The sequence below is a fragment of the Antennarius striatus genome, chromosome 13, assembly GCF_040054535.1.
Source record: "Antennarius striatus isolate MH-2024 chromosome 13, ASM4005453v1, whole genome shotgun sequence".
NCBI classification, from domain to species: Eukaryota; Metazoa; Chordata; class Actinopteri; order Lophiiformes; family Antennariidae; genus Antennarius; species Antennarius striatus.
Window position 1 is genome coordinate 13,821,613 of NC_090788.1, and position 25,683 is coordinate 13,847,295.

Genomic DNA, 25,683 nt, shown 5'->3' on the forward strand with positions numbered 1-25,683 from the left:
AGAGGGTGACCTGCTGTTTCACAGTGATTTCACTAATCTGAAGTTGTATTCCTTTAAATGACCATATTCCTTGGTCATGGTGTGATTTTCATACTTGAAAATGAATATGACAGATTGGGTGCAGTGAGTAGTGTCATGAACAAAGTGTCATCTAGTGTGGCTCAGTGGGCATAAAACTTGACATTGGTCACAGTAAGGCCCCCCATGCTGATAATCATGCCTGTTGTTACTGTTTGCTATTTTAACCTCATTTACTAGGTGATAATGAAAGTCATGCATCATTAAAAATCAGCAAATATCATTTTTGCTGTTCTTACTGTTTTCTTATAGCTGTCTGAATGAATACTTAGCGGTCATGACAGCGGGGGGTCCATTAACTCATTCTACATCACACTTCGTAGTCTCAATGAATCCTAAGTAGATTTGAGTGCCAAGGACACCTACTCCAATCCCTGACTCTTTGTGATTCTTTTTAGGCTATCACATAAGTGAAAATTTCACATCCCATCTTTTATCTGCTTGGGGCAGAAGCTATGTCCAGTTAAAAAAGCACTTATTTACAGTTTATTATTTTATGTTTGTTTTCAACTCAGTAGCATGATCGCGAAGGTCCGTGTAATGAACAATAAACCACCTGTTAGTAATTTGTATTTACAGTGATGTTCATTCTATTAATATCTACTATGGTATACATTTCCCTAGCTAAAGAACTTGGGATGATAACGACTGTTTCAGGCATTAGTCCAACCCGTAGGTGTTACCAAGGAAACTGAGCTATAGCCTGTGAACATGCTGATTGTAAATCAGTTTTATTTTCTCCTTTTTCAAGTGACGATGGAAAAAGCAGTTAGGAATTAACATCAAGCAAACGCACAACATCACTAGAGTATTGTAAATACTGCTGTCATTAACGCTGGCTCTGTGCATCAGAAACCTAGATCCCAAACAATCTAGATGGAGTTATAACTTTGTTGCAATAGTTATTTGATAAATGTGTAGAGATTTTAGTGTGGTGACATCTAGTTTGTCACTGATGACTTTGCCTGGTTATCAAAGTCATTATCAGGCAGAGTAAATAGACCAGGTTATACTTCCAGACCTCAAAAGCAAAGCTATGTCAAACCAAAATGGTTTTGCTAAACCATGGAGAGAGGTACTACAACCATTAAGTGTCGAACTTGTAGTTCATTGTTGTAGAGGCAGGAAACTGAAAAATATTTTAATTGATTTTATTCCAAATTTTTCACATTGCTGTTAAAATAACAGTTGGCTGTTATCATTTCCAGTCTGTAATATGTGGATCACATTTTAGAATTTCTTGCAGTCCAATTGTTGTTGTTTTCATTTCATTCATCTCTCAACTGACTGTAAAGAAATAATTTAGTATTTAGGTTTCCGTTAAGCACAATGGCACATGAAAATAACTGTTTATCCTTAAAGGTTAGATGTGCTGTCAGCTGGGTCAGATATGCTGTGAAGTCACTTTGTCTCCCTGCTGACTGACAGCCTGTGATATTTTGCTGAGTCAGTCCCAAGAGAGACAGCAGTGTGTGTGCGTGTGCCAGGATTTGCATGTTTCTGGCAGCACATGTTTTATTTCTTTGGCTACAGTGGCTCTTTCCAAGCAAAAAACAGTCCCACAGATCTACATGGAAGACCTGTGGTATTTGCATAATCATGGCCAATTACTCTGTGGCTGTGCACTCTCTCACTCTGTCCTTTCTCTGACTTCATGTGTTGTACCATGAGACTACTGATCTATACTTTCATTTTTTACCCCTCCTGGAGCCCAGACATCATTTCATTTGAATTTTTAGCAATTGTATATAAACCATCACTGACTTAAACACTTGCTTGAGTAGGCCTGGTGTTGTTTCCGTCCTCCTCGAAATGCAACTGTACATTTGTTTATGTAGTACTACAGTATTTGGATAAGACGATTCACAGTGTAGAACTGCAGAATTAATTAAAAATGAGGAAATTAATAACATTACAAACAAATTATATAATATATCTGAGATTTTCACCGCCTCACTGTCTAATGAAATTCAAGGTTAATAAAACCTGTTGCTCTTTTCAACACACACTCACATGTGCACAGACGGAAAAAAACCTGTAGGAGCTGTCAACTCACTGTTCTTTCATCAGCTGAGTAACATCAAGACACAGAGTTCTGCTCTTTGGGGGCCACACTATACATTATAGTCGGGTATTCAGAGTCAAAATCAGCAATGTGATACTATGAGTTGGTGGGTGAATTATTAGGAACTTTCACAGAATAATGCATACCAAATATGAAATGTGGACTTTGATAAGAAAGCATGCTGTCCTTTAGTAAATTTTAAAAACTGCTTTCCTTCTCTCTCCATTTTGTCAGGTCTGTCAACAGCCAAGAGAAAATTTGCTGACTCACTCAACGAGTTCAAATTCCAGTGTATCGGAGATGCCGAGACGGATGATGAGATATGCATAGGTGAGACTGGTATCATTAAATCAAATCCTGTTTATTCCCTGTTCCAGAAGAGGAGAGTCTGTAACTAGACAGCAGACAATGTTTTATGATTAACCCTAAGAGAGCCGTCACTCTAGTAAGTCGTTCATTATGTTCATTCTTCACATAAGATACACAGCGAGTCATATTGTAGAATATCCTCCAGAAGTGACTTGTTGCTCATGACCTATTAAAAGTTTTATGAATTCTGAGAATGTTGCTGTGCTATTAGTTTACAGTGTTCAAGAATATAATTGCTAATCCCATGAACTGATCTCATCTTTCCAGTGCTGTCTCAATCACTGTCCAAAAAGTTTCCTCTGAAACATGCAACAATCACCACACCCTCTGTGTTTAGCTGTATCTTGCAGGCTGCAGCTCCTCACTGTCCTCATCCACCCACTAGGGTTGTTTAACAACCATAGCTATCTTTCCTGAACAGCTTGCCACTGGGCTGCAACCCAAAATTGTTATTTTTAGGGTATTCATAGCAAAACTATGGAGTTAGCCAACATACTGCTCTGATAATTTTTGCATAGATTTACTTGTTAGTATGTGAAATCTATTATTATTTTGAAATGTTATTGAAGTTATTTTAAGTGTTTAAAGTTGTATTATTTAAGAAATATATAACAAATATGATAACTGGAGGTATGATGGTATAAAGGAGTGTAGAGGTTTGTTTCTTCTTTGAGAAATGAAGTTTGGCTCAGTTGTCTGTGCGCATGCTGCACATGCTCAATAAGTATTTGCAAACACTGTATCTCAGTAGCTGTGTGTGTGAGAGACGAGTCTTGGACAGGGACAGTTGCAATTGAAGTGGAAACTCTGACCCACAACAATGTAATCGTGCCCCAGCTGCCAGCATGCAGAGAAACAAGCTCTGAGCTGTGCTGGTTGAGAAAGCGTCATTGAAACGAACCATAAAAACTGCGGTTTCATTTCCAGTCAATTGGTCTGCTGTGTTATGAATTTAGAAAGATTTGTGTGGCATCGAAGAAAAGAGACAAATCCCAGCAACCTCATGCTAACTTCCTTATTCTTTTTTTTTTTCTTTCACGAATGCCCCTCATCTATTATGAATGCCATCTTTAAATCTCCCTCTGTCCAATGACCTCTTGTCTTTTCTTGTTTCTATTTCTCCACCTCCACGTTTGTCTTTAGCCAAGTCTTTGCAGGAGTTTGCAACAGTCTTACAGAACCTTGAAGATGAGAGGACACGTATGGTGAGTGACCTGACAGAGTGTAAGATGTTTTATTGGTGGCTGATGGGAGGAAGTGGAAACTATGTTTTGTACATAAACCTTGTCATTACCTAGAAAATAGTTTGACATCCATAGCACTGCCCTTGTTCTCCTTCTTGGAGGACAGGTGATTCATTTTCAAAATCTGATAAATCCATATATTGTCAATTTACCTTTTTTTATGTACAGTGTTTTTTTCATTCAATGATGATATGTTATCTTAAAATATTCAATAATTTTCTCGCAGTGGGGAAAGGGGAAAAACTGCAGCTCAATCGTACTGATTGAAAGAGAAAAACATTTTCTCTATCCACGCCTCCATTCAAATAAGTTTTATGGGTCCCTGTTAAGCCGCATTTTGTAATAACAGTGCATTTTGTAATAAATAGTCCAAAATGTAATAACTTTTTCATTTCATTTTGTAATAACGCTGGATTTTGTAATAAACTACCGCATTTTGTAATAAACTGCCCGAATGCATTTTGTAATAAATTTTGCCGCATTATGTAATAACTTATGACATTTTGGACGTTTATTACAAAATGCACCATTATTAAAAAATGCGGCTCAACAGTCCCCCTTTGTCCTACAAACTTTCATGAAATTCAGGAAGCTGGCTAACAAACCAATATGGAGACGAACGAAATAGACCTCCTTTGTCAGAGTGAAAGAGTAACATTGTGATCAGTACAGTCATGTGTACTGTATGTGTTTCCACAGATTGAAAATGCCAATGATGTATTGATTATGCCTCTGGAGCGATTTAGGAAGGAACAGATCAGTGCAGCCAAGGTAAGGAGACAAGACGATGTGTAAAACATGGAATGGTAATTAATAACAGCCCCACTAAAAGCAAAGACTTTTGAATTAAACAGCCTAATATGGCAAATTTCATCAGGGACAACTACAGTACAGTCTTGGAATCTGAAAACAGTGAAATAATGCAGCATTTTGTCTAAATCTGTAAGCGTCAGTAGAAACACTGCTTATCTTGGCCTCCTCTGTGATATTCATCATCTCAGTCAGTTGCTACAGATTTACTTTGCACTCTAAACATTTGGGTGAAAGTCTGGCTTGTATTTAAAATCTGTAGTAAATATGCATACAGGATATTTACTGCATCTCTTTTTTTTTTTCTCCAATGATGGTCAGAGGATATCTACCAATGTCTAAACCATCCTTACATGACCTGGATAGGGGATTAGAGGAGCACATAATCCTCTCATAAATCACTGTGGGGTCTCATGGGGCAGCAGGGCTCCCTCATGGTATGTCTGCTGTTGTTTTAGGCCGTCAGGGTGAATAAATTTGTACCTTGACTGAATGTTCAGGAGGGTTGGAAACAGAGAACATAAAACAAAATAAGGAAGTAGGTAAACAACAGGATGTTAACTCCAGATTTACTACCTATTATCAGCACATTAGATTTTGAAAGCAGAAATATTGTACAGAATTTTTTGAGGAGTTAATCCGTATATAGTAGATATGCCACGTTTCAGTTTTGAATGGTCCTTGCACTAGGTCAGGATATCATTAGCCATAAGTCCTAGATGACTACCCACGCAGAAGTTACCTCCCTCTGATGTGAGCTGTATTAACATGTTATTGCATGCTCTGTAATCCATCTTCATACAGCAGTTCATGGCTCGATTGGTTCAGATTAAGAAATGAAAGCACAATCTGTGCTGTCAGGTCACCATGAGTGATGTTTTAATCCTTCTTTAGCCATAAAAGAACGGACAGCATCTTTGTTGCAATGTTGGGGGGGGGGGGTATACCTACACAAATAATAATATGTGTATTATATTTTATATACCACATTATATGCCACACATTTAATTGCGTCAGGCAAAAAAGTGAAGCTTACTTTTCCACATGATCACTAATGGCACTGCATCAACTGTCCATGTTTGCAAAAGTAAAAGGTAAATACTTGAGCTGCAAACAATAATTAACTGGTGCACTATTTTAAGTAAAGGCTGTTGTTTAGGGTAGTAAAGTGGGTGAATTGTGGAGTTGCATAAATAACCACTGAAATTTATGGTTTTGTACTTCAGAGTAGGCTGAGTCTGATGCTTATCAGCCAAATGTTAAATCCCACATGCTGAATCTGTACAATATACTGCAGTATATGTACTTCGCTGTACTGTAAGTAGTGATTAATCATGCACTGTTTTTAATGTGATGCCTGCAGAAACAGGGAGTGATGATGCCTTTTCTGGGCTCTTGTTCCAGTGGGGCTACATAGAAATTATTTATATGACAGAGCTGATTTGAGTTGAGTCAGGCGTGGTTGTAATTATGATGGCTGAGTGTGATTTCAGAGCAAGATCCTGTATCAAAACATTTAACTCACTTTACACTTATGGGAGAAGAAACGTAATGTTGGAAGTTAAACTAGGAGGAGGCTTCCACCTGCTGGCAAAAGATGGTATTGATTTAAAATGCACAGTTAATGGCCTCTATATATGTTCATTCATTGTCAATACCCACTTCTTCCGCTGTTGCGCATCTCGGAGTTTTATTTATACCATATTCTCTGTAATCAAAGTATTTTTTCACACATCCATATGTACAGGCCTATGCAGGCAGACACACACAAACACAAACACACACACACACACACACACACACACACACACACACACACACACACACACACACACACACACACACATGTAAGCATGCAAGTTGGAGAGAGAAAGATGATCAAGTGAAGAGCAGTCACATGGCAGGTTGTGGGGTTTGGTGCTTTGCTCAAGGGCACCTTGACAGTGTTGAAGCAATGCACTGGCACCTCTCAAACTACCCAGTTCACACTCCATATTTTTTATCCATGTTAGTCTTGATTTGGCCACCCTCTGGTCCCCAAGCCGAGATCTAGTAAATTGAGCTTCTTCGGCCTCTTTAATCTACAAAAATGAATCATAACAAATAAATGATTTATAGAAACTATTAATGCAGGCTGTAAAGATTGTAAGTATCTCTCACAACACTTTGTGAAATCTTGATATTGTAATCCATTTGCTTTGTAACATTTAAAGTGTTTTGGTCAAAATCACACCATGAAATCCATTATGAGGGATGAACAGCAGGAGGTTGTATGAAAATGTCAGGGGCAGACTTGAAACAGAGGCCTCGGTGTTTGGAGGAATGTTCTTTATCTCTGATGTATTCTGCAGCTGCTGTCTGTTCCTCTGTTGGCCAAGCAGACGCTTCTTACAGTGGAAACTAGCTTGGCTGCGAGGCACCTGTGTCATATGACTACAATAGGAGCTTACATCATTGAATTTCAGACTGATGAGACATTATTGTGATGTTTTCAGTGATCTGGAGTTTTTATTTCTAAGTGGAGTTCAGACAAGAGTCACATCCTCATCATTTACCAGACAGCAAGACTGGAAAATCCAGTCAAGTGAACTCATGACTGATGGAGGAAATGTTTTACCATGATGGGGAGAAAAAAAAAGCCCCCATGAATACAAGAATACCATTGAACAGTGATACTCTTTGATTTACATCACATGACATTTTGAATGGTTGATCTGTTCTGTCGCACAATAAATGACTGTGTGACTTATAGCCTGTTCAATGCAAGTATCCTGAAGCTTATTTAACAGTCAATATTAAATTAAAATGATGTATGTCTCTGGCAAGAAGCAAGTCAGTTTTTAAGCTACATTTGGTTGTGTTTTTCATTGTAAAGCTAGACTTTCCTGAATGACACGTATGATTAGGTATGTATGTATGAGCCTCTTGTTCATGTTTTAACTCTAATGATGAAATGTTAACAGGCCAGATGTACAATAATTATACACCCAGGGCCTCTCTGACATTGACTAACCCACACTTAGCTGCTGCTCCATTTTGTTTTCTCTCTGTCTCCTTCTCTGTCTCCATTTATCCATATTCGAATCTCACTCCTGTCCAACTAAAAAGCTTGATATGATTTAAAGTTTAATGATCCTACCATAACTGAAATTTATTGTACAGCTAGATATAATTTGCATTTGTTTCTGTTTGTACGATGTCAATCGATGCTATTCCTCTTTGAATTTTTCTGTCCAGCAAGCAGAAAACTGTTCAGAGATCGGTGACTTAAGAAACAGATACATAGACGATAAACCAGGATCTGCATTATTTTTGGTGTAATTGCATCAGAGATCAAAGGCAACAGAAATCAAGTATGACAAATATCATTTTTTACCTGTTACAGGAAGCCAAAAAAAAATATGACAAAGAGACAGAGAAGTATTGCGCTGTGCTAGAGAAGCACCTTAGCCTTTCTGCAAAGAAAAAAGAGTCACATCTACACGAGGTGAGAGGTCGCCGCTGAGTTTAGTTCAGTGTCTGTTTTCTTTTGCATAGCAATCAGTTTTCTCAATTTCCTCCTTCGCTGCAGGCGGATAACCAAGTGGATCATGTACGGCAGCATTTCTACGAGGTTTCTCTGGAATACGTCTTCAAGGTGCAGGAGGTCCAAGAGAGGAAGATGTTTGACTTTGTGGAGCCGGTAAGATGACACTTGTTTTGAAACGTTTCCTCCATATTCCTGAGCACTCATGCTCTTTGTCAGTCTCTCCCAATTCCATCGCTATCACTCCATCCTTTTCTCTGTTCTTCTACAGTACTTCTTACATTTTTATTTCCTACCTCACAGTATTCCCTATTCTGTTCCCCAATTAATTCTTTTTTTCAACCTTTTTCCACACTTTTTTTTCTTTTTTGTAATTTTTACTGCCTCACATGCATCACTTCCTTTTTTTCTCCTTCAGCTTTTGGCATTTCTCCAAGGCCTATTTACCTACTATCACCATGGCTATGAGTTGGCAAAGGACTTCAACCACTTTAAGACTGATCTCACCATCAGCATACAGAATGTAAGGTCTGACACAAACATTGAAGGACACGTGCATAAATAAATTAGTCTCTGGTCTGTTAGACTCACAAGTGACACCTTTTGAAGATTTCTAATCATATACAAGACATGTTTTCTTATGGATTTAAGGACTTAAAATGCCTCTGTTATAATTTTCAATGAAAAAGGCCGTTTTATGTGAAATGCTAGAAGCATTCACATTGAAACTTCCAAATATCATGAAGTCTAAGGTCACTTAGCGCTGCCTCATCAGCGGAGAGGACACATTTTGAAAAGTCATGATGTATGACAAAATAATCCTATAAATGTGAAAAGGTCCTTGACCTAAATGATAAGTTACTCAGAGATGAATCTGAAATGACATTTGATAGCCAAAAGTCTCAAAAAAAAATTGCATATCCTATTTTTTTCTTTAAAAGATCTTTCTTTTAGTGCTTTTGTTATTTATCTGAAAAATCGGATAGTTTATTTTATATTGTTGAAGGGACTGGACTGAACAGCCGATAGCGGGTGATCCTCTGCTTGTTTTGACAGACGAGGAACCGCTTCGAGAGCACACGGTCAGAGGTGGAATGTCTGATGAAGAAGATGAAGGAGAATCCACACGAGCACAAGAGTGTCAGTCAACACACCATGGAGGGATACCTGTATGTGCAGGAGAAGCGTATGTATCACCACTGTGTGCACCCTATGCTTACAATGAGGGAACAGGTTAGCATCAGCTTGACAGTCTTGTTGTATTGACACGCGAATGGATGAGTGTACGTATGTAGATACGAGACTTGTTATTTGAGACACACACACACACACAAACACACACACACACACACACACACACACACACACACACACACACACACACACACACACACACACACACACACTCATACAGGTTAAATATACCATAATATTGTTTAAGTTTAGTTCGATCTGTTTGAGATGAGACTCAGACTCAGGCACTGTGCTGCCACTATGGTAACTAGTGCTTAAACAGACCACACTTTTTTTGTCACCTACTCCTCCCTCTTTATATTGACCATGTGCAACTTTTCACGTTCCTCTCCCTTCTCTCTCCTCACATTTTCTTGATTTCTTTCTCTCTCAGGCTCATTTGTTTCTACCTGGGTGAAGTACTACTGCACGTACCATCGAGAGCCCAAGAGGATCACCATGGTCTTGTTTGACCCTAAATCTGGAGGGAAAATGGTGAGTGTTTTGGCCTTTTAAAATACACAGATAAGGTCAAAAGAGATTAATTTTTTTATGCTTACCTTGGAGCATTGTGTTTGAAAGGGCTCATGGAAAGGTTTTCTTTGGATATCACAAAGCATTTAGACTTTTTTGAGTTGGTTTTTGTCATTTTGAACAAGTGCTGATGGACTTCATTTAGATGGAGAGAATATTTCTGAATATTGTCTGGTGTAATTCCCACCCAATCTGCTGTTTCTCTTTCAAGACAAAGCTGTGTATGTTGACATCATCTTTCAAGATATCCTCATGATTTATGATACAAATAAAAATCCAAAATTTTCCCGGAGGAACAGTCACAATATATTAGATTGCAACACTTTGGCACGAGGATGTTGTGAGCATGAGCCCAACTCTTGTCCTCCTGTTCCCTTGCATAGTGAATAATTGAAAGCTGATGATGAAGTCCGGGCCTGTTCTCTGCCAGAGGTTACCTTCAGTAGAAGCGTTGAGAGACAACAGTGAGGCAACAAGAACATATCACCAGATGTGGTTCATCTGTGTTTTCCAGTTAAAGCATTAAACATGCTTGAAATACTTTGTACGTTAGTTCAACTGAGGTGACAAAATATCTACTCCTCATGGAAAATCAAATGAAATCATTATTTCGTTTGATTTTATCATTTCATTTCATTTATTGATCTCAAAAGCAGAACTGTTCACCCTTAAGAAGAAGAAGATGAAGAAAGTACACTTTGATAATCCCGTATGGGAAAATTGACACTTTATACAGTTACATGCATGTATGTGTTAAACCATGCTCACATACATTCACACATTGTTGTGTACATTCTCCTGAACACAACACACTAGGGGCCTGTAGGCATGCAATACAGCAAGCAGTATACAATATATTGGGGGAAGCAGAGTGGCGAGTCGTGACTTTGGGGTGTGTCCCAAACAAGCAGCTTATAAGGGGGGGCGGCGCCTTTCCCAAAGGCGCCTTGGTAGTGGCTGGAAGGTGAGCTGACACCTACCACTGTTAGCTCACACTCCGAGGATGGCTGGGTGGGAGCAGGAATCTAACTGCTGATCTCCGATCATAGGGCGCCCGCTCTACTGCTGAGCCACTGTCGCCCCAGTGACCTTTACAAATCTGAAGTCTGTCCAAACAAGAGCAAAACAAGCATATTTGCGGCACGTGTTCAACACTGACACGCACGCACACACACACACACACACACACACACACACACACACACACACACACACACACACACACACACACACACACACACACACACACACACACACACACATTGAGATTTCATCTTAAAAATGGGTTAAACTTCACAAGCAGGCTCCTCACAAACTGAGTTTTGCCTCAGCTAAATGTCTTTCCTGCTGTCTTTTTTTGGACGAGGAGGCGGGGGGTGACTTCAGTCTAAAGGAGACATAAAATAATGATTGCTAGCCGAAGGACAAATATCCATTTAAACTGTTCTGCCGGCAGCAGTCAGGCTTTGGAGTGTCTGATCCATTCCTTCTGAGCGGTCCAGGCGTCACTGCAGTGAACAAGCAGTTTAGTGTTCTGCTTGGAGTGTGCCCCAGTAAAACTGCTGGCGTAGTCTGTTGAGGGACTTGCATACCCCAAAGCGGCCTGCCCCACAGAGCCATGAACTGTCTACAGCACCCACTGGCAACAGTCCATAACTCCAAGTGACCACCACACTCTCCCACCAAGGCCGGATGAGTGCCAGACCCCACTCAATCGGTCGGATGTTTTAACTTTCTTACCTCACTGGCCCAACTGTCAATGCCTGCACTGACAGTGTGTAAGTGCAGGCATTGACACACTGTCCCACAGGATGGGCTGCTGTGCTGCTTTTTAGCACCAGGGCCATGTTGGCTGCCATCTCCTAGGACCCCTAACTGATTTGCATCCCTGCCAGACTAACTCTGGTATGCTACCATCAGTGGCAGCATGAATGCTACCCCTGGATGAACTCTTCAGAAAGGGATCTTCATCCTGTCACACCCAAGCTCCAAACTGGACCTCCATACCTACAATGGAGTGAGTTACACAGCTAATTCCCAATCCCACATAGCTTGTCAGTCAAAGTGAGTGTCTTCTTCCATCACCAAACCTGGGTGAAGATGTTGGAGAGTGCTGGCACCATCTGTTACTTCCTCCCTGCAGGCTTGATCTGCAGCGTCGTGCAATGGCATTATGAAGTAACTTGTATAATTCTTTTGAATGCAGTCCTCCAACCTTCAGTCTAGTTTCCACCCTTGCCACACTTCTAACAATGGCATATGAGATAATTCAACACTGATTTTCAATACTCCACATAATGTCTAATGAAAGCCATATCTACTGTACAATGAGCACCTGAAGGATAGTTGCCATAAAGATTTTTAAGCCTGATTTAATAAGTTGTAACATGGCATGACAATACATTAAATAAGTAAGCTGCTGCTACAACTGAGATATTTCCACCAAAAGATCAGTGCCTCATGAACAATGTTTAACAATCATAAGATTTACATTAGACAAGGCTTAAATAATTGCATGACAGAACTTATAAATATCTGTTTGCTCACATTCTTTGATCCAAAGCTAGTTTTTTGTTTGGTTTCTGAAAAGATTTGTGCTGGTGCCCATCTCGTGCACCAGCACGAGTGTTCAAAATATCTTGTCAATGTGTGTCAAATGAAAAAATGAAGTGAGTTGGTCATGCTGTCTTTTACTTTAGTTGTGTATCAACATGAGAAGGAGCAAAGTGAGTTCTTATTAAAAACGAAGAATAACAGACCTACAGTAGTTTGTTGCTTAATCTATCAGAGTTCTCAGTATTTACCAAGACAGCATCCAGCTGAGTTGTTCAGGACAACCTACCCCCCAACCTCCACCCCCCGTGGTGTGAATATGCACTGAATGCTATATTTTATATAGTAAATGATACCAGCATCATGTTTTTGTTTCTTTTCTTTTTTTTCAGGGAGATGAGGAGAACTTTATCCTCAAGTCATGCACCCGGAGGAAGACTGACTCCATAGAGAAGAGGTTCTGTTTTGATGTGGAAGCTGTGGACAGGTTAGTGAGTGTGAGATTTGTCTATACGTATCTACACTACCTTCAACTGGTTCCTTCTGATTTATCTCAGTTATTCATAAGACTTCAACACACACACTTCATATGTGTGTGTTGAAGTCTTATGTATGAACTCCATCTTTTTTTAGACCATTATCAATGTGTTGCAGCAGCCATTCTGTCCTTTGTCTGTTCGGCAGATATTTTGGTTTGCTGAGGAGTTAAGCAGTAGTGTGATACATTATCGACTTGTTTTATTTTTTTAAGAAAATTTGCTCACCGCGTGTAGAAGGACACATGTACAAAATTGCTAAAAATGCTTAGTTGTAACTTAGTTGTAGTCATAGAACTGAATGCAGTCTTCATGTAGCCAAGAGCCCTACTGAAGGGAAAATTTCTTCATTTCAGTCATTAGCATGTGTATTTCCTGCTAACAGACACTTGGGGGTGCTGTGTTGATTTAGACCAGGAGACCGGATGTTTTAACTTTCTTGCCTCACTGGCCCAACCCCAGTTGGCTGTCATCCTAATCATGTCCTAGTCTTTTCTGCTGCACCTTCTCCCTCACCCCCCCTGCCCCCCAGTTCAGCCATCAAGACATCTTGTTATGTCTTTCCTTATGTTACCATTCTATGGCTAGTATATATCCACTGACAGTGTAAGAGAATGGTAAAGCAAGCAATGACATTTCCTTTAATGATATGTTCACATGGATATTTCATGTTGTCGCTGCACTGATGAGCATTAATGCATACGAAAACATTCATTTTTTGCCAAACATTTCTGTCCCCTTTTCATCTATCTGTTGTGTCCACCCACATGCAAAACGTTGGGTTTGCATGTGTGGATGAATGTGGACATATGCAGAGTGTTGTGTCCTGATTGAAGGACAGGGTGTAGATCACTGTGTGTGTGTGTGTGGGGGGGGGGGGGGGTTGTAGCACTGCTGAGGTGACGGTTGAAGGAGAGTGTGCTGTTAATGAGAGTGAAAGACTGTAAGATGGACTAGAAGCCGATGGAAGACAAGACGACTGTGGATAACATGTTAAAGGTCGTCTGTGTCAAACACACATACTGGATCTTATTTCCTATTATCAGATTCCCATGTTAAATAAAGTGTTCATATTTTGATCTTGGTACAGTTGGAGAACTATTGATGATCTATCTTTATTGGACATTGATATAGGAATCATGCTGTATTTCGGGCACAAATATATAATTTTCTTTAACCTCATGAAATAGAAATATTTCAACAGTGTTTCCTTCATTTTACTGTATAGATTTCTCAGTTGTTGTGAGTTTTGCATGTTTGTCTTCATATGTGTGTGTTTTCTATCTACTGATGTTAAAATTTGAAAACGTACCTCGTGTGTTTTGTGTTAATGTGAAGGCCAGGAGTGATCACTATGCAGGCTCTGTCAGAAGAGGACCGCAGATTGTGGATGGAGGCCATGGATGGGAGAGAACCAGTAGGTTACCCTGGTTACCTTGTTTTTTGGGGGGGTTTTTTAGAGAGAGAGGGACAGTGACTGATACCGAGAGAGAGACAGAGAGAGAGAGACAGAGAGAGAGAGACAGACAGAGAGAGAGACAGAGAGAGAGAGACAGAGAGAGAGACAGAGAGAGAGACAGAGAGAGAGAGAGAGAGAGAAACAGACCCCTGGCCTAAACAAGACCTCCAACATTTAAAAGTATCTTGACCTCAGGAGGACTTACTCAGTGCAGCATAGCATATTGTTGTTAACACTCAGCAATGATTCCCATACAGTAGCTTGGGGCCCCTCTAAAGAATTTCATCATAATTCTGAAGGGACGCAGATTTAGTTTTTAGTCCTCAATATAAATTTATTGTACATTCCTTTTATCTGGAATAAGCAGGACTGTTTGAAACTGAAGGGTTCTTTAAAAGTGAACAGTTCCACTTGAAATGTAAAACTTGTTCAGTATACCAATGTAATTTGCAGGGCTTTTTTGTAAATAAAACTGTCAGTGACAAAGATCCTAAACTGACTAATATCCAATACATATTTAATGCATACCTGAAAGAAATTGACAATGATTAGTCGATATCACCAAATATTATATTACATCTGTGACCTTTCCACTGCCATGTGGTGTGAGTACTGTACTCAAGCATTATTACCAGAAAATAACACAAATGGTTATTTAGAGAAAGCTGCTTTGGAAATGTATGTTAGGAAAGATGGATTTCAACCAAATGTGATGATCAGATTGCCATAACAACGACAAGACGACATTGCGATGCCCAATTTAGCCACTTAAGACCTGTCAAAGAAATGTCCTAACATACAAAAATACAGAATCATTATTAAGCCGTGTAACCCAATGCCTTTAAATACTTGCTCGTATAAAATAATTTTCTTGTAGATAATAGCGGTGTTTATGTTTCATTAGGAATGCTGGGTGGCAGACAGCCCTTCAAAACACACATCTAGTGTTTTTATTGTAGAACCTTTTTCACCGTCAGTCTGAAAAACAACTGCTACTTTTCACAATTCGCACACTGTTATTGTCCAATGCAATGTCACAACACACCATTCTTTCTCATGTCCACATTCAAATATTTAAAGGTAATTGGCACCCACATAGCCACAACCTCCTTGAAGGAGCAGATGCCGACAATTTGTACGCTAGAATAAAACAAGACGTGTCATGTTCTGCTTAGTTAGGAGTCCCTTCAGCTGCTTGTGTCTGTTATTTTAAAACATATTGTTGTTTATTACATTATGTACAAACAAAATGTTCCGTATAGAGCCTTAACTTAAACAAACGATTCCCATCAATACCAGTCATCAAGTCATGGATATGATTAAAGCTGACAATAATCGTGACAATTATATTTGTTCTTCAATATTCTGTTATGTTCCAAATGATATATTCAGTCTTTCTTTCTCAGAAATGGAATTAGGAGTGTTTGCTAAAATGCATTCGAAGACTAATCAGCACATTTAAGAAAAGAGCAAAACATTTTGTTTATAAATAACAGATATAACCTGCTGTGATTAGGCATGGTTGTAAATGATTTTCTAGCTGAATGAGAAAATGTTTTTTTTTTTCTTTCTGTCTGCAGGTATACAATTTGAACAAAGACAACCAGACTGAAGGCAGTAAGTAGCATTCATTATATCAATTAAGTATATATTCGATGCTGCAATATTCTTTTGCATTATCATGAGCAGGATCAGGGTTAGATAATTTATGTACGAATATTCAAAATTAAAAGGGTCAAAAAATATCTGACATTTTTTAATTCAGTTCCTTAAAAATATAAGGTTGTCATTTTTTATACCATTTATCTCCCCTTCAGTGGCCCAACTGGACGTCACCGGGTTCAATGTGATGAAGAAATTCATCTATGCAGTGGAGACTCGAGGTAAAATGTCTCTCTGTTTTGTTCTGTGAAAAATTATTATATACCACATCTTATGTCCCACAGTAGTGCACAGAACAGACTGTCTGTACCATAGGCAGCATTCAATTTGCAACAATTTGTCATTTCTAATTATATTGTCACCAGTATGTCTCAATGTTCTCACAGTTAATATAGAAATATATGAAGTATATCACAAACATTTAAAGAAAAATTATCTCTCTGCTTACATTTTTTTTACATAATTGTTTCAATAATGAACGAGTGGTGTTTTGCATAATGTTGTGGAAATGATAATTCAGATTTAATCCTTTTGATAATTACAGAGATATATTTGGAATATTCAACATTAAAATAAGTTCCTTGTTAACTATATGGATATTCTACCCTTTATTTTTTATGTGTTGAAGTTATGTCCTAACTAGTTGAAGATGGACTGGAACAGAATTTTGACATTTTATAGACTAAGAAATAGGTAATTGAATCTTCTATGCAATCTCACATACAAAATAATATTTATACTCATCATAATGGAAAATGGTTTGTAAAAAAAATTCTACTACAATATGACAGACTGGAAGTCTTATAATGCTACATTGTTTCAAAAAAATATGAGCATTATTGCCTTCTATAGTTAAAGTGCTAAAAATGGGTCTCCGCACTGTTAAGATTTAGATCTGATAGCTAACCAGCTAGCCGTGTCTAACACAATCATCTAGCCTCTTCCTTCCTCTCTCTCTCCAGGGATTGATGAGCAGGGCTTGTACAGAATAGTTGGTGTCAACTCCAGAGTCCAAAAGCTATTGAGCCTTGCTATGGGTAAAGACAGAAACACATCGGTTCAGTCAAAACTGAAAATGTGACATATGTTGTTGTTTTTGTTTTAATTTCATGTTTTTCACCATTAGATCCAAAGACATGTGCTGATGTGGAGCTGGATAACCCAGAGTGGGAAATTAAGACTATCACAAGTGCAATCAAGCACTATCTCAGGTTTGTGTGAAAACACTTGCATGCATGTACATTTTAAGAAGGGAAAATCCTGTAAAAGGCAGCACGGTGGGGCAGTGGGTAGCGCTGTCGACGCAGAACAAGGCGGGTCCTGGTTCGAATCCCGCTCTGTGTGGAGTTTGCATGTTCTCCCCGTGTCTGCGTGGGTTCTCTCCGGGTTCTCTGGCTTCCCCCCACATACAAAAACATGCTGTTCAGGTTAATTGGCCATTCTACGTTGCCCGTAGTGTGTGAGTGATTGTGTTTCTTTGTGTAGCTCCGCGGTGCACTGGTGTGGCACCCGGAGTTTGCCCCGCCTCACGCCCTAAGCAAGCTGGGTTAATTCTTCGGCTCCCTGTGACCGGTGCAAGCGGATGCAGTGGGTAAAGAAAGTGAATGAATGAATCCTGTAAAGTAGTTGTAAAGAAGACATTTTCTCAAACTTTCTTACAAATTATCTTCTAGTATATACAAAGAGCAGGAGTCAATTTCAACCTCAAAAACGTAATTGTAAATAATTTACTGCCGTTGTCATGGCTCCAGTTATTCATCATGTTTTAAAAACACAACTCTCCTCTGCTGTTGTTGCTCTAAATCCCTGCTGCAACCATTAAACAGATCTGACCTGGTCAATAAACAGAATAAAGCTCGCTTCATTTGTTTTACAAGTCCCGTTTAATAAATAGAATAATTGGTAAGTCGTTAAAAATGTGGTCCACTGAGTGATGCATTTAGACTGGCATTTGACTGACAGCTAATATATAAGCAGTTATAATTTATATTTTGTGTCTTTAATCATTTGATTAAAGGCAACACACCCATAACCACACAATAGCAATTGCTGAGCATTTAATTAAGCAAATGTTGATGTACAGTAATTAGTTACTATTTTTTTCATAAGCATTATGAGCTCATCCAGTCTCACCCCGTGAAATGCCACTCAACAAGTAGCAAGCAAGAGTGAAGGTGACCAAGAATGGGTGGCTAATTAAAAGAAGACATGCATGAAAGGAATACGAATGGTGCTCAAGCAGTGCTCAGACTTGTGCACCTACTGTGTGTATATATATATATATATATATATATATATATATATATATTCAAGCATTCACGTATAGAAACATCCATGCACACAGCGCAGACACAAGCAGTGCAATTGCATGTAATTGACATTCTTACAGAGACACTTTGCTGTTCACATTTATGGACAAATCTGACATAGCACTACTCGGACAATGTTAACTGACACTCAGCTGTGTAAAAGTTGGAACTTTTCAGAGAAAAATAAGACACACTTTCACAATGTAAATTACTTATACCAAGCTGAACTGTTCCATTTTTCCAAGTTTGCTGACATTCTGCAGAATTTTCTTGTGTTAGCAGAATGCTGCCTGCACCTCTCATGACGTACCAGTACCAGAGGAGCTTCATCAAGGCTGCCAGTGAGTGTTTTATCTGTCTTGTCTCTCAAACAGTATGTAAAATTAAGTCCACATAGTTAAATAAAGGCACACATTTTTATTTTTACACAAACCACTGGGCAGGAAAATTAATAAGTGTCCATGGCTCTTTTTTAAACTGTTTTAAGGTGAAATCATCCTTGATGATGGTATGCTTACATGTGTAGCTTATGAATGGATAAGAAATGTGTTGCTGACTTTTGTGTTTGTATTATCTCTCCTCCATTAATGGATGTCTTCTGAGATTTATGAAGTATCTTTAATCACCGTAATTAATAAAGAATGAGAGCGTCATATGAATGATCTTGTGAGGTCATGATTTCCTTTTAATAAGTCGTTGGTTTCAAAGGCACATTTAACCTGCTGATGTACTAGGACACCCTCAGGTTGCACCTCGTCTAGTGTGTGAGGCACAGTGTGTTACTGACCTGTTGTATGAAGCATTTTTATTCAATGTTGATGCAGGTCTTCATGAAGCAAGAAATCATTGGGAGCTTAGTGTGACAACCTTGATTGGTAAACCTTCAAGGAACATTGGGGTTTTATCAAACAATCCCTTTAAATTCTTAATTTATTATCAATTACATTCAATTACATTAAACTTAAACCTGAATTTAAATTGTTATCACACGACATTTCATGACAGTTTGTAATAGTTTATGTCTAAATAACAAAAAATCCAATTCTTGGAGCTTTCAAAATGTTTTGTGCCCCTTTCTCTAGATCATGACAACATTTTTTAAATGATAATGATTTTGTTTAACCTGGCCCTTGTCTGGGAGTCACATTATGTGTTTCAGACTGTTTAGGAGGCAAATTCCCTTTCAATGACTTAAAAAATACTGAGCTGGCCTAGTTTCTGAGGTTTGAATGTTTCTTGGTTTGTGACCTTTTCTTAAGGTGGGTTGTTGTATCCTTCATGATCTGTCTCAGTCAATTTAATCCCTTTATGACCTTGCTCTGTGAAAAGGACTACACTATGCAAAGTTTGTTCACCTACTCTGCATGTGTCACATGGACTGGAAGCTTAACTGATTTAGAACAGGTGAAGGTTCTAAATGACCTGTTCTATACCAAAACATGATTTGTTTTGGTTTAGTTAAATTTTTTGACCCTGGTTTTATAGTCTTAGCTGTTTTTATGTTGCTACTACTATCCTTTAAGTGAATTTTTTCTCAAACTTAATGAAATTGAGTCCAGGTCCAGGTGTAAAGTTGTCTTGTTCTAGCCTGCACTGCTGCATTAAAGAATATCTCAGTGGTCCATTCTCTTTGTTTGCCTGGAGCTAAGCCCTCTAGACAGCTTAGCTGCTAGGAAAAGGAACTACAGGAAATGACTGTGTGTCTCTGGCAATGCTGCCAGGGAATGGCTAAATAGTGAGGTGAACTGGAAAGACTGAGATGTGTGTTAGAAGAGGGGAGCTGCTTTGACACCAGCTTGGGTCACATCTTATGCCCTTATCTTAATAGTTTGGAATCATTTGAAAACATTATCTAGTAGTCAAATGTTATGCTTATGTATTTATAGTTCTCATGTCCTACCGGTTTTTGATTACCTTATACTACCCTGTTATTGTTCAAGAGGGTTGACTTACGTAAGTGCTTTTCTTCCTTTTTAAGAACAGTAATTTTGCAGCAGCAGTGGAGTTATTTGAGGACATGTCCTCAGTTGAACTTCCTGTATCAGATTTTCTTTCTCCTCTCTTTGCTCAAGTATTTCCACCAACATGCTCAAGCACTTCATAGTCCTCCTCTAGTTTTCTTGTAGATTACACTCTCCCTTCCAGGTCTAAGCTGGTTTTTAAATGTCTTGCTTGCATAGAGGACATGATATTTTAAGTTTAGTTGAGTAGCAGCAGTTTTACAGCTGGCCAGCTACAAGGTTCGGCACTTTGGGACAGACTGAATCATTTAAATACAAAACTAAGTTGTCTTAAATAAAGAGCAGGTCATTTATAATTCTACCAGGTTCTTTTTATGTATCTTCAAGACTACGCACAGTTTAGTAAGCAATATGTGATTTGGAAAATGAAATATGTTGTGAGAGAAAGCATATTTGAGCGCCACCTGAATATTGTGTTTTTGGTACATGACAGCCCAAAGAAGCACATCCTGTAAATGCCCTATCACCAGTCATTATGTAATGCTTGTAGTATTGCTTTTGCAATAATAGATAGATAGATAGATAGATAGATAGATAGATAGATAGATAGATAGATAGATAGATAGATAGATAGATAGATAGATAGATAGATAGATAGATAGATAGATAGATAGATAGATAGATAGATAGATAGATAGATAGATAGATAGATAGATAGATAGATACTTTAATGATCCCAAGGGAAATTCAGGAAAACTTACTAATCACAATTACTAATCAAGTTTCTCATCATTACTTACTGATATACTATATACTGATAATACTACTACTACTACCACTATACTACTACTGTCAAAAACACTAATAAAGACTGCTTTCAGTGAACGGATGGGCAGTGGAGTGCTGTGTCTTTCCAGGTGACTTTTTTTCAACCTGTGTCCAAAACAACACTCAAATTCTTCATCTCTTGTGTGGTGAATTGATTCTGTGCTGAACAGGCTGTTTTCAGTTTTAACACAAACCAGATCAAATGAAACAGGACACTGGAAATTGATGATGAACCCAACAAACACATGTTCTGTGCTTGCTCCAGAAAACACATTAACATTTATCTTGAAGATTTTTGACATTATTGGGCAGAGCTATTAATTGAGTGATTAAAAACATTGTCTTTCTTCCTTGGATTGGATAAACATTTCTCACTGAATGATTGAATGCTGTGAATCGACAGGAGAATATCAAAGGATTTAATTCAGTATTGATTTATTTAATTGGCCACCAGAGAGAAGCCAAGCAAGCTGTAAACATGTTTTTAACTCCTTTCAAAATGATAGTGGGGATAGTTTAGATAATTCATAAGTCCCCGATTCCTTATGATTTAATGAGTTGTACTCCAGATAAGTTGAGACCACATCTGAAAATTTTGCCGTGAAATATAAAGAATGTGAAGCCCTAAGATTACATGCTACAAAGAAGGATTACCATAGCAATTTGGCTTAGGGGGGTTTATAGTCATATTTCCCTCTGTCCATTGATAGTCATTGTTTGACCGGAGCATATCTGGCAAACTGCTGTATACTTTATATGTTCACCAAACATCACATAGAAATCAACTATACTCTAGTTTTATTTCTTGCTTTTATTTATTTTATTAGTTTTGAAGCAACCAAAGATACATTATTTGCCAAGAAGTTTGTCGTATATTTTGTAATTCCCCACTATGAAATGGTGCAAATAATGAGCCGTGGTATGTTGCACATACAACACAAGTCTGGAGATGTCAAGTATGAGTAATGAATGGAATGCGTTAAGGATCAGCCAATGTTCAGTGGATGTGGTGTCATTTACTTTAAATGGACATGCACGTGTTTGCTTTCCTGGTTGGAAATGTAAGCAGTCTGTGTATAAACCAAGTTCCTCTTGTTTAGGATATGCATTGCTAGTTTTTGCTGATATTCAAACTTGGAGTTTTTCTTTTTTGCACACCCAGGAGCTGGTGGTGAACACTTCATTTTAGAAATGTCTATTTAAGTGTAAGATATCCTATCTCAGACAATGACACCCCTTCTTCTGCAGTATGTTAAAATATGTATATCGACATGGGAATGCTGTGTAGTCAGTATTTTGTTTCTAATGAGAAATTCCAAAGTGACAGAGAAATATGTCTTAAGAGGGTCATCTGTTGTATCGGGGTGGAGGCTGCAATGATTCATTATTTGGGTTTTGTGTGCAGTAATTGTTTGACATAGCTACAGGTCACAGAGCTACATCAACATTCAGGCCACAGTGCGTGCACTTATTTATTTTTGTTTTGTTTCTGTGACTCATCCCAGAGACGTGCGTTAATTGTGTTTGCTCGTACCTTAATATTAAAAAATACAGCTCATGTTGTTGCAGATATTTTTTGTTTGCAAAGGGACTGCTGATTTCGATCTGTTCGCCACTGTTCATCCCAGAAGCTGATTTAAGACGTCTATAGCCCACAACTTCATCCACAGCCATGCCAAGTTCCTCCATTCTGTCATTTCCAGCATACAGACAGAGAGACATGTACACACAGACTCAAGGCCAACAGGCAAGTTAGGAGTGATGAAGTCAGGGTCAGAAAAAGCTGATATTTCATCTCTGAAAAACTTGAAGCTGTTGCAGAGAGAGGGTGATGGCCTTATGGGAGAAATTTCTCTAGGTTTCAAAAGAGAAGAATACGATAGGGTTTGAAACTGGTATGTGAGACAAGATTGGACAGGTGCACCATCTTTACTGCCTTAACGGCACCCTAGATGGCTGAGAGACATGGAAGAATCTCAATATTCCACTTTTTTCTCAGCATGAAAGCATCCGAGAGCACATTTGGAGCCATTTTTCCACAGTTCTGCAAGTGTTCTATTGCATTTTGTTTTAAAAGGGTGCAATAGTACCCAAGATGCCTGAGCATATTAGAAATAGTTATAGTATTGACAGCATAATCATCATTCATTCTACCAACAATGTTTGATCGGTTTTAAAGGCAGAGAACGTCTTTGTATCTTGAGGGTTGGTTGTGCATAAGCATTGTAAGAGCACAGGTTTTAACCCTTGAGCAATGAATGGGAACGGTATATGTTCTGAGATCCATATTGATTTACAGATTTCCTTTATGTGAACAAGAAAGCCACATGATCACACAAGATCTAAGGTGTGTCCCTTTTTGTGGGCAATTTACAGATTGAACATCAAAAGAATGAAATGCTTACGGGAAGCAATGTGATTTAGGAAATTATTAACCAGAGGTTTTGAAGTACAAAAGACATGTACATTAAAATGACCAGAAATTACAAAATCATCATACATAACAGAAATCACCAACAGAAGACCTGCAATGACATGAATAAAATCAGTATTAACTTTTGGAGGCTGGTATGTGATATCAAACAGGACTAAAACGACAGGTTTAGCTCAAACAGCTGGAGCGGAAAGCTGGAATAAGTTTCAGATGGAATTTTTTCAACACAGAAACTTGATCTGAACACAGAAACTAAATCTCCATCCCAGATGGTGGACTGTTTCTTTGTGCCTTTTGCACGCAAATTCAAATTTAAATATTTTGCTGGTGTTTTATTTTTTGAACAACAAAAAATAGACAAAGACATGTCTAACACTGAACATTTTCCAAATTTCCTACCTTGTCTGGTAAATAGCTCCACGACAACTGTTTCCAACTGAAGATGTTAGTGATTCAAAAGAAATAAAGAAAATAAACAGGTAGATGGTTCCTATGTTAAGTTTTATTTCCGGTCAGGTGTTGAAACGTGTTTATTGTCTTGGTAAATATTGTGGGCAGCAGGATGGTGTGTATGTGGTTGACTCAAAATAAATAGTGTCCTCATTCATGGACTAGAATGAACATGTTGCTCCTGGCCACACTGTGACCTACAGTCTATTTGGATAGAACTCAAAAATGAAGATCTTTGGCTTTGGGGAACAAGCTACATCAGTCTGTAATTGTAGGTTTTTATCTTGTTGTGGCTGTTCTTTACAGTAATTTAATGTGACACTCTAATGCTTCCTCTCATTGATCCCAAATTTGTCCCTGTTCAGAATTGGACAACCCAGAGGCCAGGGTGACTGATATCCATGGTCTGGTCCACCGGCTGCCTGAGAAAAACAGACAGATGCTAGACCTACTCATGAAACATCTAACCAAGTAGGTGAATGATGTCACACATACAAAACTCAGTCATCATTGTGCGCTTAACAAACACAATATTCCTTTTTAATTACTATGTGGTACTAAAAGCAATTATGAACTCCCCTTATTCTTTATTTCCTCTTGTCTGTATACATTTTATTTGCTGCAATGCTCCTTTCCATGGCTGTTGTTGTCAATCTTCGATGAGGATTAGGCCTCTCTGTAATCTCTTAATAAAACACATTAAGCCACCATTTATTGAAAATAGAAATCTGTCAGCCACCAGGTAAAATCTATTTCCTGAGTTATCCCTCAAAGAGAAAGAGGGGATGATGGTTAGTGGAGGACATCTAGAAGTTACCATGGTGAATGCCCATTATGGAATAATTTTATGATTTGTTTTTTATGAGAGGTCCTTATGTTTTTTTTAATAGATGGCTATATTTTTAGTACTTACCAAATGAGGCATGATGACAAAACTGTGGCACTGCCCTTACAAAGATATACAGTGGTACCTCTACTTACGAAATTAAGTGGTTCTGGAAGAAATTTCGTAAGGAGAACATTTGCAAATGCCCTAATCAGTTCCAAGCCCCCCAAAATTCAGACGTAAATGTTTTATAAAGCATAAAAATGCATCAAAACATGTAACAAATACATGTTGCAATTATATTATTACATAATAAATGAGAGTTGTGCATAATATAAAAAACAAAGAATAAAGAATAAAAATAATTGTCATTTACCTTTTAAGTGCCGTCCTCATTATTTTTTACCCTCTTTGGTTCATGCACTCTTGCCTCAGCATGCCGAACAACAGAGTGAATTCCAGTCCTCCTTTTGAAATTCTCGAACCACCCACGAGATGCCTTAAACTCCTTAAACTTCCTTTTGTTTTAATAACGTGGCCATTGTACATTCATTATGGCCATATTCTTTGGCGAGATCAACCAAACGCATCCCTTTTTCATGCTTTTCTATTATCTCTTGCTTTGTTTGTACAGACAAAAAAACTCTTTTCTTTGTCTTTCCTTTTCCTGTTTTCTCCGTCACTTTCTGAGGGTCATAGCGAATACTCTAAAGTTAATATATTTATGTAAAACTATCAGAACATGTCATGGGTTGAGAGCTGAATGACGAGGACGCTGCATAGATACCTATTCTAGCTACACACAG

General features: G+C 38.3%; 1 protein-coding gene across 3 annotated transcripts in view; it reads left to right on the plus strand.

Annotated features, from left to right (window-relative positions):
- LOC137605901 (rho GTPase-activating protein 26-like) overlaps positions 1 to 25,683 on the plus strand; it is a 95,813-nt gene that overhangs the window by 37,594 nt on the left and 32,536 nt on the right. For 2 of the 3 annotated variants that reach the window (XM_068330812.1, XM_068330813.1), the window contains 16 exons: positions 2,378 to 2,473; positions 3,656 to 3,717; positions 4,456 to 4,527; positions 7,952 to 8,053; positions 8,138 to 8,248; positions 8,511 to 8,615; positions 9,149 to 9,278; positions 9,720 to 9,820; positions 12,805 to 12,899; positions 14,287 to 14,365; positions 15,988 to 16,024; positions 16,225 to 16,290; positions 17,032 to 17,106; positions 17,196 to 17,280; positions 18,658 to 18,719; positions 24,417 to 24,522. In XM_068330812.1, coding sequence (XP_068186913.1) covers positions 2,378 to 2,473; positions 3,656 to 3,717; positions 4,456 to 4,527; positions 7,952 to 8,053; positions 8,138 to 8,248; positions 8,511 to 8,615; positions 9,149 to 9,278; positions 9,720 to 9,820; positions 12,805 to 12,899; positions 14,287 to 14,365; positions 15,988 to 16,024; positions 16,225 to 16,290; positions 17,032 to 17,106; positions 17,196 to 17,280; positions 18,658 to 18,719; positions 24,417 to 24,522 — 1,384 coding nt within the window. The remainder of the gene's footprint in view (positions 1 to 2,377; positions 2,474 to 3,655; positions 3,718 to 4,455; positions 4,528 to 7,951; positions 8,054 to 8,137; positions 8,249 to 8,510; positions 8,616 to 9,148; positions 9,279 to 9,719; positions 9,821 to 12,804; positions 12,900 to 14,286; positions 14,366 to 15,987; positions 16,025 to 16,224; positions 16,291 to 17,031; positions 17,107 to 17,195; positions 17,281 to 18,657; positions 18,720 to 24,416; positions 24,523 to 25,683) is intronic. The other variant, XM_068330814.1, reaches the window with a different exon arrangement.